This window comes from Sus scrofa, chromosome 14, assembly GCF_054392235.1.
Source record: "Sus scrofa isolate SSC_HxYL_T2T_F1_AM1 chromosome 14, Sscrofa_HxYL_maternal_Yorkshire_Landrace_v2.0, whole genome shotgun sequence".
Taxonomy (NCBI): domain Eukaryota; kingdom Metazoa; phylum Chordata; class Mammalia; order Artiodactyla; family Suidae; genus Sus; species Sus scrofa.
This window is the reverse complement of record NC_139396.1, coordinates 128,409,128-128,425,319: the sequence shown is the minus strand read 5'-3', so window position 1 is coordinate 128,425,319 and position 16,192 is coordinate 128,409,128. Positions and strand designations below refer to the sequence as shown.

Genomic DNA, 16,192 nt, shown 5'->3' with positions numbered 1-16,192 from the left:
TTTGTCCAGATATATGACCAGGAGTGGGACTGCTAGATCATATCACAACTCTATTTTTAGTTTCTTAAGGAATCTCCATACTGGTAGTAGTGGCTGTTGTTGTTGTTACTAAGAAAAAGCAAGAAGTCAAAAATTTACTCTGGAAATTTTGACATATTCAAGGAACTTAAAGATCAAGCCAACAGAGATTAACCCCCAAAAACTGTGCACAGGAAAAAGATAATGTGCATTCATTGGTTATGTATACACTTAATATTCATAAAAACCATCATTCTCTAAATGATGGCACAGCTAGGGTTATCACCAACCCATTGCCTCCATTTTAAAAAAATTTCACTGGAGTATAATTGACTCACATGTTGTGTTAGTTTAGGTGGTATATTGGGTTTCTTTTAAGAGAAGGTAATTTCCTCACAGTTCTGGAGGATAGACATCCACGATGAAGGTGTTGGCTGTTATGATTTCTTCAAAGGCCTCACCCTCAACTGGCAGATGACTATCTTCTCACCATGCCCTCATGTTGTCCTTCCTCTGTACACTCACCTAGCCATATACACCTTTCATCAATCTCCAATGCACCATGAGGTTTCTAACTTTGGCTTGTGCTTTTCCATTTGGTTAAGGTGCTCATCTCCTAAACTTCCTCAGGACCCATGTCCCATGTCACTTCCTCTTTATGATCTTCACAGGCAAAAGAATCTTGCCCTCTCTGGGTTTCCTCAGAATTATATTCATGCTTCAACTGAAGCATGGAACACTGTGAATCATAATTCTCCATTTAATTATTTTTCTGCTCTGCTAAAATGTGCACTTTTGAAGGGAAGGCCCAGTCCTTGACATCTTGGTACATACTGAGCAAGACCCAAAGCAGGCATCAAAAGCCTCAATTGCATGAAGGTTACTCTATGGCCAGAGGCAAGGCACACACTGTAGCCATGGAGAACCAGTTTCCTAGGCCTAGGATCATGAGTGGAGGAAGATCATGGTGATCTGGAATCACTGCAGAACATCCGGCCACACTCCCAAGGAATCCTGATACTACAGTTGATGGCAAGTGCTGACCCTTTCAAACTAGAGGAAATGTCGTGTTCCTATAAAAATCATCACACCCTCTTCTCTTACTTTGCTCTTTTATGTTTAGAATGTTACTTATGCTATGTTACGCCTCACTCTATGGTACGAGTGACCAGAAAGCAGGCAGTCTCCCCTCTGGTCTCATGAGCAGCCTGTGCTTTTCTCTCCCACCACACTACTCTTCCTGGATTACAGTGATGTGTTTACTAATCTGCTTCCCTAACTAGGATGTGAACTGGTTTGTTGCCCCTTCAGTGCTTGTGAAGAGCTGTAACCCCAGAGCTCACCCTGGGGACTAAGAGACATTACAGCAAATACTCAAAAGTTGTAGACTTTTATGCCTTTCATATGTCAGGCAAGGAAAACCTAAATGAGTTTAACTTGCTAAGAGGAGCTCTTGGGGAGCTCAGGGACCTATCAAAGAGGTAGGGTTCAATTCATCTGTTTTCTAGCCTTTTCATTTTGGCAGAACTGGGTCACTTTCCCAGACTACTGATACAGGGGATGTATGATGATGGGGTGGAAAGTGCATGACATTGGGACTGGTGCTCAGGATCATGGATAAGAAGCAATTCCACCAGCTCCAGACTGAGCACCATTGAGTTCCAACCATGCCCTGAAAGGTACCTTGTCCCCTAAAGTGCCTAAGGCAATTAATGTTCGTTACCTGTTGAGAAAGGCATGAAGCAGTCACTCTTCTTAAAGTTGCCACTCTCATCCAGGAAGTGGCCAGGGTCAAACACCTCTGGGTTGGGGAATTCTTGGACATCATGTAGCAGAGAAGTCAGTGATGTTAATACAGTTGTGCCCTGGAATGAAAATGAAGATGAACTTCGTTATAAGGAAGTCATGGAGCTGGAAGAAATGTTGCAAATCATTTAGTCCAATCTTTCAATCTATAGTTGAGGGGTCCCAGGTCTACATAAGGGCAATGGCAATCCCAGGCAGACAAGCCAAGTGCAAAAGAGGGATGAGCTTAACATCAGTGGCAATGAGGTTACTCAAGTGGCCTCCAAAAGCATTTGAAAGACTGAGTACGCAGTCACTTGCGTGCTGTTATCCGAATCCCCTTTTATTTATCACAATGTTTGGACACTGTTCTCTGTCCCACCCTTTGCTCTATTTCAGTACTTCAGTTTTACACACATCTCGTGTGTAGATTATGGTTTAAAATGGAAGCCTGTGTTGGCTCCTGAAAAGTCAGATGTGTTTGGAAACTGTTTACAGGGCTTTTGAAAGGAGAGGTCTGATCTGATTAAAAATAACAAAGGGCAAATCCATACAGACAGAAACAGATCAGAGGTTGTCAGGGGATGGAGGGACGGAGGACTGGGCAATGAGTGCTTACTGCGTGAGGCATTTCCTTTTGGAGAGATGAAAATGCTCTGGTATTAGAGAGTAGCTATGGATGCACAACATTGTGAAGGCACTATGTTGCAGTGAATTGTCCACTTTAAGACAGCTAAAATGGAAATTTTCGTGTTATGTGTATTTTATCACAATAAAAAAGAAACTTTGCCCAAGAGGAAAAATAACTTTGTAGATAATATTATAAATACACTAACAACTGCTGAGTATTTATCTTGGGATGGAAATTTGTTTCCCTCAGTTTAAAAATTGGGGGAACAGTTCATTATGGACACATTCTAGGTTTAAAAATGTGAGATGATCAAATTAGGAAAATTATCATTTATCAACAGTTCAGGTAAAGATTATCAATTAATGCTAAACTTATTAGATGAATGAGTTAGGAAACAGTGTACTCACAAGGTCTTTAAAGTACTATGCCATAGATGTTTTTTTATTAATTACCTGTGAGAACTAGAACCCCAACAAAGGAGCCATATGCACACACATCCTTAATAACGGATTACCTTAGCATCACCAATAACAGGATAAACTGACATTACATGTCTTCAGCCAAACTGTGATGCAGTAGGACATACACAAAATCACATATGTAATTTTATTGTGCAATACACAGAACTGGAATCTAATCTCAAGGGAACAATCACACATGGCCAGAATGAGGAACAGTAAACATAATAATTGTCCCAGTTTTTCAAAACTGTCAATGTACTAAAATGAAATAAAGGAACAGGAACTCTTCTTGAAAACAAGGGACTAAAGGGACAACTAAATTAAGTACTGTGCCTTGACTGGATACTAGATGTCCCCACAAAACAAACAAACAAACAAAAAACAAAAAAAACAAGCTTTACAAGATATTTTAGGATAACTAAGAACATGTAGTTATAGCATATATATGAGATAAAATTATTGTATAGATGATAATTCCCTTAGTGTGAAGGCTTTATTTCTATGCAGATAAAGTCCTTGTTCAGGTACATACTGAAGTACTTAGATGTTAAGTATCATAGAAGACTCATAGATATGCAGTTAAAATGTAGATATATACACAAATTTCATTTATGTTAGATACATCCATTTTATGCTTAAATACTATTTAAATTTAAAAATATTTTAAATTCAAAACTGGGGGATAATTCCACCCTTTATCATATTTAAGGTCCCTAATTTTACTTTTAAAAGTATTGCCTTGTATATTTTAAGACAAATAATACAGACAGTTTCCACCAGGGCACAGTGGGTTAAGAATCCAATTGCAGAAGTTCAGGTGACTATGGAGGTGCAGGTTCAACCCCTGGCCTGGCACAGTGGGTGAAAGGATCTGGCATTGTTGCAGTTGCTGTGTAGGTCTCAGATGAGGCTTATATTCAGCCCTTTGGCTGGGAAATGCCATATGCCACAGTTATAGCCATTAAAAAAATACAAATAAAAATTCAAGGAGGTCCCATCATGGCTCAGCAGTTAACAAACATGACTAGTATCCATGAGGATGCAGGTTCAATCCCCGGCCTCACTCAGTGGTTAAGGTCATAAGCTGTGGTGTAGGTAGTAGACATAGCTCGGATCTGGTGTTGCTGTGGCTGTGGCACAGGCCAGTGGCTACAACTCCGATTAGACCCCTAGCCTGGGAACCTCCATATGCTGCCGGTGTGGTCCTAAAAAGACTAAAAAATTTTAAAACTAAAAATAAAACAAATAGGAGTTCCCACCGTGGGTTAGTGGTAATGATTCCGATTAGCATCCATGAGGATGCGGGTTTGATCACTGGCCTTGCTCAGTGGGTTAAGGATCCAGTGTTGCCATGAGCTGTGGTGTAGGTCACAGATGCAGCTCAGATCCTGCATTGCTGTGGCTATTGGTAAAGTCCAGCAGCTGTAGGTCCAATTCAGTCCCTAGCCTGGCAACTTCCATATAATGTGGGTAAACCTTTCAAAAAGACAAAAAACACGATACAATAAAAGAATAATAATAATACAGGAAACTGTTACTTTAAGATTTTAAAAAGTGGGTATCTTAAAAAAATAAAATTAAAAAAAAACCACCCTGGTATATTTTCAGCCAATGGTGCCAGGACAAGTGGATATTCATAGAGAAAAGAAATGAAGTACGATCACGACTTCACATCATAAGTACACATAAACTTTCAAGGGATCATAGGCCTAAATATACAGGTAAAAAACTTATTAAAAGCACAAGTATTTTAATAACACATGCTGGAAAAGAAATATGACAGAAAAAGCACAAGTCATAAAAGAAATAATGAATAAACTGGACCCCATCAAAATTGTAAACATCTGCTCTCTGAAAGACATTCTTAGACACCAAAAACAGAAAGAAAAAGATACACACTGGGAGTAAAGACCTGCAACACTTAGGCACAATAAACAGATTGCATACAAAAATACAGAAAGAGCTGTAATAAGTAAAAAATAATAGTCCAATAAAAACAGGACTATAATTTAAGAAAGCACTTTACCTATGAACACACATGAATAACCAATCATTACATGAAAAGAAGCCAGGAAGTTTCCTTGTGCTGCAACAGGTTAAGGATCTAGCATTGTCACTGAAGCAGCTAGGGCTGCCGCCATTGTGCAGGTTTCATCCCTGGCCCTGGAACTTCCACATGCCACAGGATCAGCCAAAAAGAAAAAGCAAAGAAGCCACATATCATCACTCACTGAGAAAACAGGGGTAACACAAAATGTAATATCACTAAACAATCGCTGCAGTGTCTTAAAATTTAAGACCACTAACACCAACGAGAGGACATTGAGCAACTGGAATGCTCAGGTGTTGCTAGTGTGGGAATGTAAAAGGTCACAGCCACACAGAAAACAGTTCGGCACGTTTTTCAATAAAGTAAACATTTAAGCCACAATTCCATTCCTCAATATTTATCTGAAAGAAATAAAAGTTTAGGTCAGCACAAAAACCTGTATGCAATTATTTGTAGCATCTTTTTCAAAGAGCCCAAAACTGGAAATAATCCAGATATCCACCAATTAGTAAATGAGTAAACAATTTGTGCTACTCCATATGATGGACCACCCATCAACAAAAAGGAATAAACTAATGACACATGCAATAACAAAGATAAATCTCAAACATAGTTTGCCACATAAAAAAGAGACAAAGACATGAGTTAATGACAGGTTATTTCCTTTGTGTCACATTCTATTATGTTTTGCTCGTGAAAAGGCAAAACTGTAGGACCAAAAACAGATCAGTGGGTACCACCAGCTAGAATTAGGGGAAATGCATCAGCTGCAAAAGAAGACTAAGAGAACCTTTTGAGGTGAGGACAATGTTTTAACTTAGTTGTGATGATAGTTCACTTACTATTCAAAATTCTTTAGACTCTACACTTAAAAAGGTGAATTTTCTTTGACGTGGCTTATATCTCAAGTAAAAAAATGAGGAATATATTAAGTCACAAAAAGTATATATGGTGAAAAGGAAATCATATCTAACAATACAAACCCCTTTAGACTTTCCAAACATAACCATTCCCACCAACTAGTTATATGTCCTTCTAGAGATATTAAGCACATCAGGCATATAGTCCTACATACATTTATGCCACTTAGCACTTTCTTCTCTTTTTTAACCCAGTGACAAGCATCTACTGGATCGTGATTTTTTTCTTCAATAAAATAATCTGGATATTGTCCCATATCAACACACATACATCTGCCTTTTTCATGTGTCATAATGTAAATGTGCCATTACACTTCTGATGAACATTTAGATAGGTCGAGATTTTTTTTTTTTTTTTTTTTGGTTTTTGTCTTTTTAGGGCCACACCCGCAGCATATGGAGGTTTCCAGGCTAGGAGTCCAATCACAGCTACAGCTGCCGGCCTACGCCACAGCTGCAGTAATGCCAGATCCAAGCCACATCTGCAACCTCCACCACAGCCCATTGCAGTGTCATTTCCACAACCCACTGAGCGAGGCCAGGGATTGAATCCACAACCTCATGATTCTTAGTTGGCTTCATTTTCTGCTTCACCACAACAGGAACTCCATCAAGATATTTTTTTACCACAAGTAATAATGCAAGGATGAATTTTTGGACATTCCTTCATTAGCATTTGCAGTGGATACTAAGAATTTTAATTACTGCACTAAAATATACCATATTTTAGTTTAATAATAGATATGACTGAACTGTCCTGTAAAAAAAGATGTACTTATTTATAATCCTGCCAGTGGCATTTGAAAGTTCTTACATACAAATAGCCTCACCAATACAATGTCTTCTTAGTGTCTGATTTCACCACGCTGATAGATGAAAACAAGTTTTTACCTTATATTTTGCATATGTTACCTGATTTAATTCTTGTCACATTTTACTTAAGTAAACAAGGTTAAAAGTAAGAAAAGTTCACAAATGTCATTACCAGGACATGAATACTTGCACATAGTATAAATAAGAAATTTAAATAGTTCAAGCGAGGTTTTGACCATCAAATGAAATTGCACCAAACTTACATTGGTTTTAGTTTTCCAAGTTTTTATATTTTTTGTCTTTTGTCTTTTTAGGGCCATACCCATGGCATATGGAAGTTCCTAGGCTAGGGGTCTAATCAGAGCTGTGGAGGCCAGCCTACACCACAGTCACAGCAATGCAAGATCCCAGCTGCATCTCTGACCTACACCACAGCTCATGGCAATGCCAGATCCTTAACCCAATGCACGAGACCAGGGATTGAACTTGCAACCTCACGTTTCCTCATCAGATTCATTTCCAACGTGCCAAGATGGGAACAGCAGTTTTCCAAGTTTTTACTACTGCATAATTAAGGATGAGGGATTTCTAAATTCATGATATAGGAGAAAAAAAATAAAAACCAAAAAAACCTTAGATCAGCTCTAACACAGTAGCCTTGAGTGATCCATGGCTACTTATATTTAAATTAAAGATAAATATTCTGCTGTATAACACTGGGAGCTCTATCTAGTCACTTTTGATGGATCATGATGTAGCATAATGTGAGAAAAAGAATACATGTGTGTGTGTGTGTGTGTGTGTCCTGGGTCACTTTGCTGTATAGCAGCAAGTTGACAGAACACTGTAAACCAACTACAATGGAAAATATTACAATCATTTCAAAAGACAAATTAAAGCTACATAAAAGGAAATAGCATTTAAAATTCAGTTCCTCAATTGCACTAATCACATTTTAAGCACTCACTAGGCAATGTAGTTTGTGGCTACCACATGGAACAACATAGATACTCAGAATTCCCTCTTCCCAGAAGATAGCAGTAGTAATTTCAATCTTAATAAATTTACAACCCCCTTCCCTTCAAAGTAGAATGTCTAGTTATCTGATTTTTATACATAATAAGATGGTATGTGCAAGGCTTCAAATTGGAGTAGCTTGTAGGATCCCAACTAGACAGTCTGAATAAAAACAAAAACCATGTGTTAGAAAGCAGAGGAAAGGTGCTGACAAAAATTAGGCTCAAAATTCCAGAGCTGGAAGAAACCTGGATAGGTAAACCAGCATCTATAATGAACTTACACGTGTGTTAATATCTAATTTGGAAGCAGGAGGTGTTATGTAATTCTGTCTGCCTAGTGGAGGAAGGAGGAATGCTTTTGGGAAGAAGATAAACATCATCTGAGAAAGCATTTTTTTTTCTTATGTATTATCTGAGCTTAGGCAAACTAATTAGGCATGGGAAAGATTATCAAGTGAACACAAAAAGAAGAGAGAAGGGGTATATATATATATATATATACATATATATATATATATATATATATATATATATATATATATATAAAACTGCTGTATAGTAGCAAGTTGACAGAACACAGTAAATGAACTACAATGGGAAACATTAAAATCATTTCAAAAGATAAATTAAAGCTACATAAAATATACGCACACACATATATGGTTATATATGGAAAATTACCCACCTAATTTTTGAGGCCAACAGTACCTTGATAGCAAAAGTCTGAGAAAATATTCAGACCCGTCTCTTCTGACATAAATACAAGAGTTCTCAATAAAATGTAGCAAACCAAATCCAGCTAGGTGTATGTGACAGAGACAGACACAGAGAGAGACAGAGAGAGCAAAGACAAAATATATGTCATGTAAAGAGATGCAGAGAATCCATCTGATGAAATTGATACACATTTATGAAAAAAATTATAGATTGCCAAGATCAGGGGAGAGAGAGAATTGATTCCCAAGATAAGGGGAGAGGGAGAGTTGATGAGCTGCTAACCAGTAGGTATAAACAACTAGTAATACAAGATGAGTAAGTTCTCGAGATCTGCTATACAACATTGTGCCTATATTTAACAATAATATATTGTACATTTAAAATCTGCTAGGATTTTAGTAAATTTAAGTAAATCTAAATTTTAAATATTATTCAAAATAATAATAATTAAAAATAATAAAATCTGCATTCTCAAAACAAGAAAATTACATTTTGTTTTAGTTTTCTTAATTAGGAAAGTATCAAATCACTAAAATCTCTGTCAGAAGGGAGAAGTAGGAGTAGTTCCTAACTTCTTCAATGAGGCCATCATTACCCTAATCCCAAGACCAGACAAAGATATTGAAAGGAAGGAAAACAACAGGACAATGGCTCTCAGGAACATACATGTAAAAATCCTCAACAAATAGTAGCCAATCCAATCCAATAATGTATAAAAAGAACCATATACCACAAGCCAGTGATACTTATCCCATGTATGCAAGGCTAGTTGTACACCTGAAAACCAATTAATGTAATCCATCACATCAACAAGACAAAGAAGAAAAATCAGAAAAGAAGAAGGAAGAAGAAGAAAAATCAAAGATGAAAAATCAGCCCACATGCTGATTATCAACAGATGCAGAAAAACACATTTAACAAAATATAACACCCATTCATGATAAAAATTCTCAGTGAACTAGGGATAAAGGGCAACTGCCACAACTTGATAAAGAATATCCAAAAAAAAAAAAAAACCCACCTAGAGCTAACATTCAATTTATTGAGAAACCCAAAGCTCTCCCACTAAGAACAGGAATGAGACAAGGAGGGCTCACCTCACCACTGTTTTTCAACATCATAGTAGAAGTCTTAGCTAAAGCAATAAGACAATAAAAGGAAATAAAAGGTATACAGACTGGGGAAAAATTAATAAAACTGTATTAGTTTGCAAGTGACATGATCATTTATGTAGAAAATCCAAGGGAAGTGAATACTTTTCTCTGAAACTGATAAGGGAGTATACCGTGATTGCAAGATACAAAGTTAATACATGAAAATCAATTGTTTTCATATATACCAGAAATGAACAACTGGAGATTAAAATTAAAAGCATAATGCCACTTACATCAGCAGTGAAAAAATGAAAAGAGTTGTAAATGTAACAAAGTAAGTATAAGATCTATGTGAAGGAGAACACAAAATGCTGATGAATAAAATAAAAGAATCAAATATATGGAAACAATCCATGGTCATGGACAGAAAGTCTTCATGTTGTCAAAATATTAGCTCTTCTCAAATTATTCTATCAATTAAATGCATCTCAACCAAAATCCCAGAAAATTATTATGACAATAATGACAAACTGATCCTAAAGTCTATATGGAAAGGCAAAAGATTCAGAATAACCAATTCAATGTTAAAGAACAAAGTTAGAGAACTAATGCTACCCAAATTCAAGACTTAATTTAAAGCTACACCAGTCAAAACAGTGCAGTATTGATACAAGAATAAACAAGATCAAATGGGACAGAATATAGAGTCAGAAACAGACCAACATAAATATAGTTGACTGATCTTTGACAAAGGAGCAGATGGCAATATAATGTAGTAAGACAGTTTTTCAAAACTGTTGCCAGAACATCTGAATGCCTGCAAGCAAAAAAAAAAAAAAAAAGGATATTATACCATTCACAAAATTAACTCAAAATGAATCATAGATCTAAATATAAAATGCAAAACTATAAAACTCCCAGAAGAAACACAGGAGAAAATCTAAATGTCCTCAGGTTTGGCAGTGACTTTTCAAAGGCAACATCAAAGGCACAATTTATGAAAGAAAGAATTGATAAAGTAGGCTTCATTAAATCAAAATTTTCTGCTCTGTAAAAGACATTTTAAAGAGAATGAAGGACTTCCCAGAGTGGCACAGTGGAAACAAATCCGACTAAGAACCATGAAGTTTCGGGTTTGATCCCAAGCCTCATTCAGTGGGTTAAGGATCTGGTGTTGCCATGAGCAGTGGTGTAGGTTGCAGACGCAGCTTGGATCTGGCATTGCTGTGGCTGTGGCATAGGCTGGCAGCTGTAACTCTGACTGGACCCCTAGCCTGGGAATCTCCATTTGCTGCAAGTGTGGCTCTAAAAACAGCATAAAACATAAAAAATTTAAAAATACAAAGGCCATAAAGAAAGTCAAAAAAGGACAGTATTTAATGATAAAAGGATCAAGAAGAGGATATTACACTTGACAATAGGATCTAACATAGGATCACCCAAACACATGTAACAAATACTAACAGACATAAAAGGAGAATTCATGGGAATACAATAATACTAGGGGACTTTAGCACCCCATTCACATCAATGGACAATTCCTCCAGACAGAAAATCAATAAGGCCACAGAGATCATAAATGACACAATTGATACTTTCAGGACATGACATCCAACAAAATCAGAATATACATTCTTCTCAAGTGCACATGGAATATTCTCAAGGAGAGACCACATATCGGGATATAAAACTGACCTCTACAAATTTAAGAATATAGAAATTATTTCAACTACCTTCTCCGACCGCAATGGCATGAAACTAGAAATCAACCATCAGGAAAAGAAATGAGAGAAAAACTGACTACATGGACATGAAACAACAGGCTTCTAAAAAACCAATGCATCAATGAGAAAATCAGAAGGATCATTTCAAAATGCCCCAAGAGAAATAACAAAGAAAACATGATCATTCAAAATCTATGGATGTCTCTAGACCAAACACTCTCTGACATAAACCACAGCAGTATCATCTCAGATCCACCTCCTAGAGTAATGACAATAAAAATAAAAATCAACAAATGGGATTTTATTAAACTTAAAAGTTTCTGCACAGCAAAGGAAACCCTAAACAAAACAAAAAGACTACCCACAGAATGGGAGAAAATCTTTGCAAATGAAGCAACTGACAGGGGATTCATCTCCAAAATTTAGAAACACTACTTGCAGCTCAACACCAAAAAAACACACCATCCCATCAAAAAATGAGAAGATCTGCACAGACAATTCTCCAAAGAAGACATATGGATGGCCCAAAAAAAAGCACATGAAAAAATGTTCAACATCACTCATTATTAGAGAAATGCAAATCAAAACTGCTATGAGGTATCACATTACACCAGCCAGTATGGCTGTCATCAAAAAGTCTATAGACAATAAATGCTGAAGAGGGTGTGGAGAAAAGGGAACCCTATTACACTATTGGTGGGAATGTAAATTGGTGCAACCACTGTGGAAACCAGTATGGAGATTCCTCAGAAAACTAAAATTAGAATCACCATTTGATACAGTGATCCCACGCCTGGCTATCTATCCAGAGAAAACCATGACTCAAAAAGACATGTTCTCCAATGTTCACTGCAGCACTATATACAGTAGCCAAGACATGGGAACAACCTAAATGTCCATCAACAGAGGATTGGATAAGAAGATGTGGTACACATACACAATGGTATATTATTCAGCCATTAAAAGGAAAGAAATAATGGCATTTGCAGCAACATGGATGCACCTAGAAATCATCATGCTAAGTGAAGTTAGTCAGTGAGACACCAACATCACATGCTGTCACTTACATGTGGAATCTAAAAGCAGACACACAAATAACCAAAATTATAAATGAAAAAGGAGAAATCACAACGGATACAGCAGAAATACAAAAAAAAACCATAAGAGAATACTATGAACAACTGTATGGCAACAAGTTTGACAATCTGGAAGAAATGGACAATTTTCTAGAATCTTACAGCCTGCCAAAACTGAATCAAGCAGAAACACACCAACTGAACAGACCGATCACTAGAAATGAAATTGAAGAGGTCATAAAATCACTCCCTACAAATAAAAGTCCAGGACCAGATGGCTTCACAGGTGAATTCTATCAAACATATAAAGAGGAACTGGTGCCCATCCTCCTTAAACTCTTTCAAAAGGTTGAGGAAGAAGGAATACTCCCAAAGACTTTCTATGAGGCCACCATCACCCTCATTCCAAAACCACACAGAGATACCACCAAAAAAGAAAACTATCGCCCAATATCATTGATGAATATAGATGCAAAAATTCTCAACAAAATCTTAGCCAGCCGAATCCAACAACATATCAAAAAAATTATACACCATGACCAGGTTGGGTTCATTCCAGGTTCACAAGAATGGTTCAACATACGCAAATCAATCAGCATCATACACCACATTAACAAAAAAAGGTCAAAAATCATATGATCATCTCAATAGACGCAGAAAAAGCATTTGACAAAGTTCAACATCCATTCATGATCAAGACCCTCACCAAAGTGGGTATAGAGGGAACATTCCTGAATATAATCAAAGCCATTTATGATAAACCCACAGCAAATATAATCCTCAGTGGGGAAAAACTGAAAGCCTTCTCACTCAAATCTGGAACAAGACAGGGATGCCCACTCTCACCACTGCTCTTCAACATCGTTTTGGAAGTCCTAGCCACAGCAATTAGACAAACAAAAGAAATAAAAGGCATCCATATAGGAAGAGAAGAGATCAAACTGTCACTGTATGCAGAGGACATGATACTATACCTAGAAAACCCTAAGGACTCAACCCCAAAACTCCTTGAACTGATTCATAAATTCAGCAAAGTGGCAGGATATAAGATTAACATTCAGAAGTCAGTTGCATTTCTGTATACCAGCAATGAAACATTAGAAAAGGAATACAAAAATACGATACCTTTTAAAATTGTACCTCACAAAATCAAATACCTCGGAATACACCTGACCAAAGAGGTAAAGGACCTATATGCCGAGAACTATAAAACCTTAATCAAAGAAATCAAAGAAGATGTAAAGAAATGGAAAGATATTCCATGTTCCTGGATTGGAAAAACCAATATTGTGAAAATGGCCATACTACCCAAAGCAATCTACAGATTCAATGCAATCCCTATCAAATGACCCATGACATTTTTCACAGAACTAGAACAAACAATCCAAACATTTATATGGAACCACAAAAGACCCAGAATCGCCAAAGCAATCCTGAGAAACAAAAGCCAAGCAGGAGGCATCACTCTCCCAGACTTCAAGAAATACTACAAAGCCACAGTCATCAAAACAGTGTGGTACTGGTATCAAAACAGACAGACAGACCAATGGAACAGAATAGAGAATCCGGAAATAAACCCTGACACCTATGGTCAATTAATCTTTGACAAGGGAGGCAAGAACATCAAATGGGAAAAGGAAAGTCTATTCAGCAAGCATTGCTGGGAAACCTGGACAGCTGCATGCAAAGCAATGAAACTAGAACACACCCTCACACCATGCACAAAAATAAACTCCAAATGGCTGAAAGACTTAAATATACGACAGGACACCATCAAACTCCTAGAAGAAAACATAGGCAAAACACTCTCTGACATCAACATCATGAATATTTTCTCAGGTCGGTCTCCCAAAGAAATAGAAATTAGAGCAAAAATAAACCCATGGGACCTCATCAAACGGAAAAGCTTTTGCACAGCAAAGGAAACGCAAAAGAAAACAAAAAGACAACTTACAGAATGGGAGAAAATAGTTTCAAATGATGCAACTGACAAGGGCTTAATCTCTAGAATATATAAGCAATTTATACAACTCAACAGCAATAAAACCAATCAATCAATGGAAAAATGGGCAAAAGACCTGAATACACATTTCTCCAAAGACGATACACAGATGGCCAACAAACACATGAAAAAATGCTCAACATCGCTGAGTACAAGAGAAATGCAAATCAAAACTACCATGAGATACCACCTCACACCAGTCAGAATGGCCCTCATTAATAAATCCACAAATAACAACTGCTGGAGGGGCTGTGGAAAAAAGGGAACCCTCCTGCACTGTTGGTGGGAATGTCAACTGGTACAGCCACTATGGAGAACAGTTTGGAGATCCCTTAGAAATCTATACATAGAACTTCCATATGACCCTGCAATCCCACTCTTGGGCATCTATCCGGACAAAGCTCTACTTAAAAGAGACACGTGCACCCGCATGTTCATTGCAGCACTATTCACAATAGCCAGGACATGGAAACAATCCAAATGTCCATCGACAGATGATTGGATTCGGAAGATGTGGTATATATACACAATTGAATACTACTCAGCCATAAAAAAAGGATGACATAATGCCATTTGCAGCAACATGGATGGAACTAGAGAATCTCATCCTGAGTGAAATGAGCCAGAAAGACAAAGACAAATACCATATGATATCACTTATAACTGGAATCGAATATCCAGCACAAATGAATATCTCCTCAGAATAGAAAATCATGGACTTGGAGAAGAGACTTGTGGTTGCCTGATGGGAGGGGGAGGGGGAGGGAGTGGGAGGGATCGGGAGCTTGGGCTTATCAGACACAACCTAGAATAGATTTATAAGGAGATCCTGCTGAATAGCATTGAGAACTATGTCTAGATACTCATGTTGCAACAGAAGAAAGGGTAGGGGAAAAAAGTGTAACTGCAATGTATACATCTAAGGATAACCTGACCCCCTTGCTGTACAGTGGGAAAATAAAAATAAAAAAATAATAATAATAATTAAAAAAAAAAAAGGAGTGTGTGGGCTAGGGCTGGAGGAGGAATTTTCTGAGAATTTTGGAGGACAGGATGTGGGAGTAGCTATGTGAGAGAATTAGATGGAGATAACAGGTACTGCAGTGGTCAAAGTAAACTCTTCACTGTGTGTTTTGATTGCAATACAGACACTGAAGTGAAAAAATAAATAAATAAATAAAAACAGACACAATGAACTTCTTTGTAGAACAAATACTGACTCAGACTTTGAAAAACTTATGGTTTCAAAAGCACACAGGTTGGGGTGGGGGGATGGGCTGGGGGTTTGGGATAGTAATGCTATAAAATTGGGTTGTGATGATTGTTATACAACTATAAATGTAATAAAATTCACTGAATAATTTTAAAAAAACAAAATCTATGAATGCCTCAAAAGCAGTTCTTTGAGGTGTTCCTGTCATGGCGCAGTGGTTACCGAATCTGACTAGGAACCATGAGGTTGCAGGTTTGATCCCTGGCCTTGCTCAGTGGGTTAAGGATCTGGCATTGCCATGAGCTGTGGTGTAGTTTGCAGACAAAGCTCAGATCCTGTATTGTTGTTGCTGTGGCTGTGGTGTAGGCCGGCAGCTGCAGCTCTGATTAGACCCCGAGCCTGGGAATCTCCATATGCCATGGGAAGCAGCCCTAGAAAAGACAAAAAGACCAAAAAAAAAAAAAAAAAAAAAAAAAGCAGTTCTCGGAGGGAACTTCATAGCTCAAAGAGGAAATCATTAAAAGAGAGATTCAGAAAATAGAAAAAAAGTCAATAAAACCAAGAGCTGGTTCTTTGAAAGGGTAAAAAAAATTGACAAACCTCTGGACGGACTCACCAAGAAGAGGAAAGAAAGAATTCAAACTATATGAGAAATGAAAAAGGAGAAAT

General features: G+C 37.3%; 1 protein-coding gene across 1 annotated transcript in view; it reads right to left on the bottom strand.

Annotated features, from left to right (window-relative positions):
* The window catches only part of CYP2C293 (cytochrome P450 family 2 subfamily C member 293), a 38,081-nt gene that overhangs the window by 1,786 nt on the left and 20,103 nt on the right, over nucleotides 1–16,192 (bottom strand). Inside the window, exon 8 of the mRNA XM_021074020.2 lies at nucleotides 1,742–1,883. Within this exon, the coding sequence (XP_020929679.2) occupies nucleotides 1,742–1,883 (142 nt within the window). The remainder of the gene's footprint in view (nucleotides 1–1,741; nucleotides 1,884–16,192) is intronic.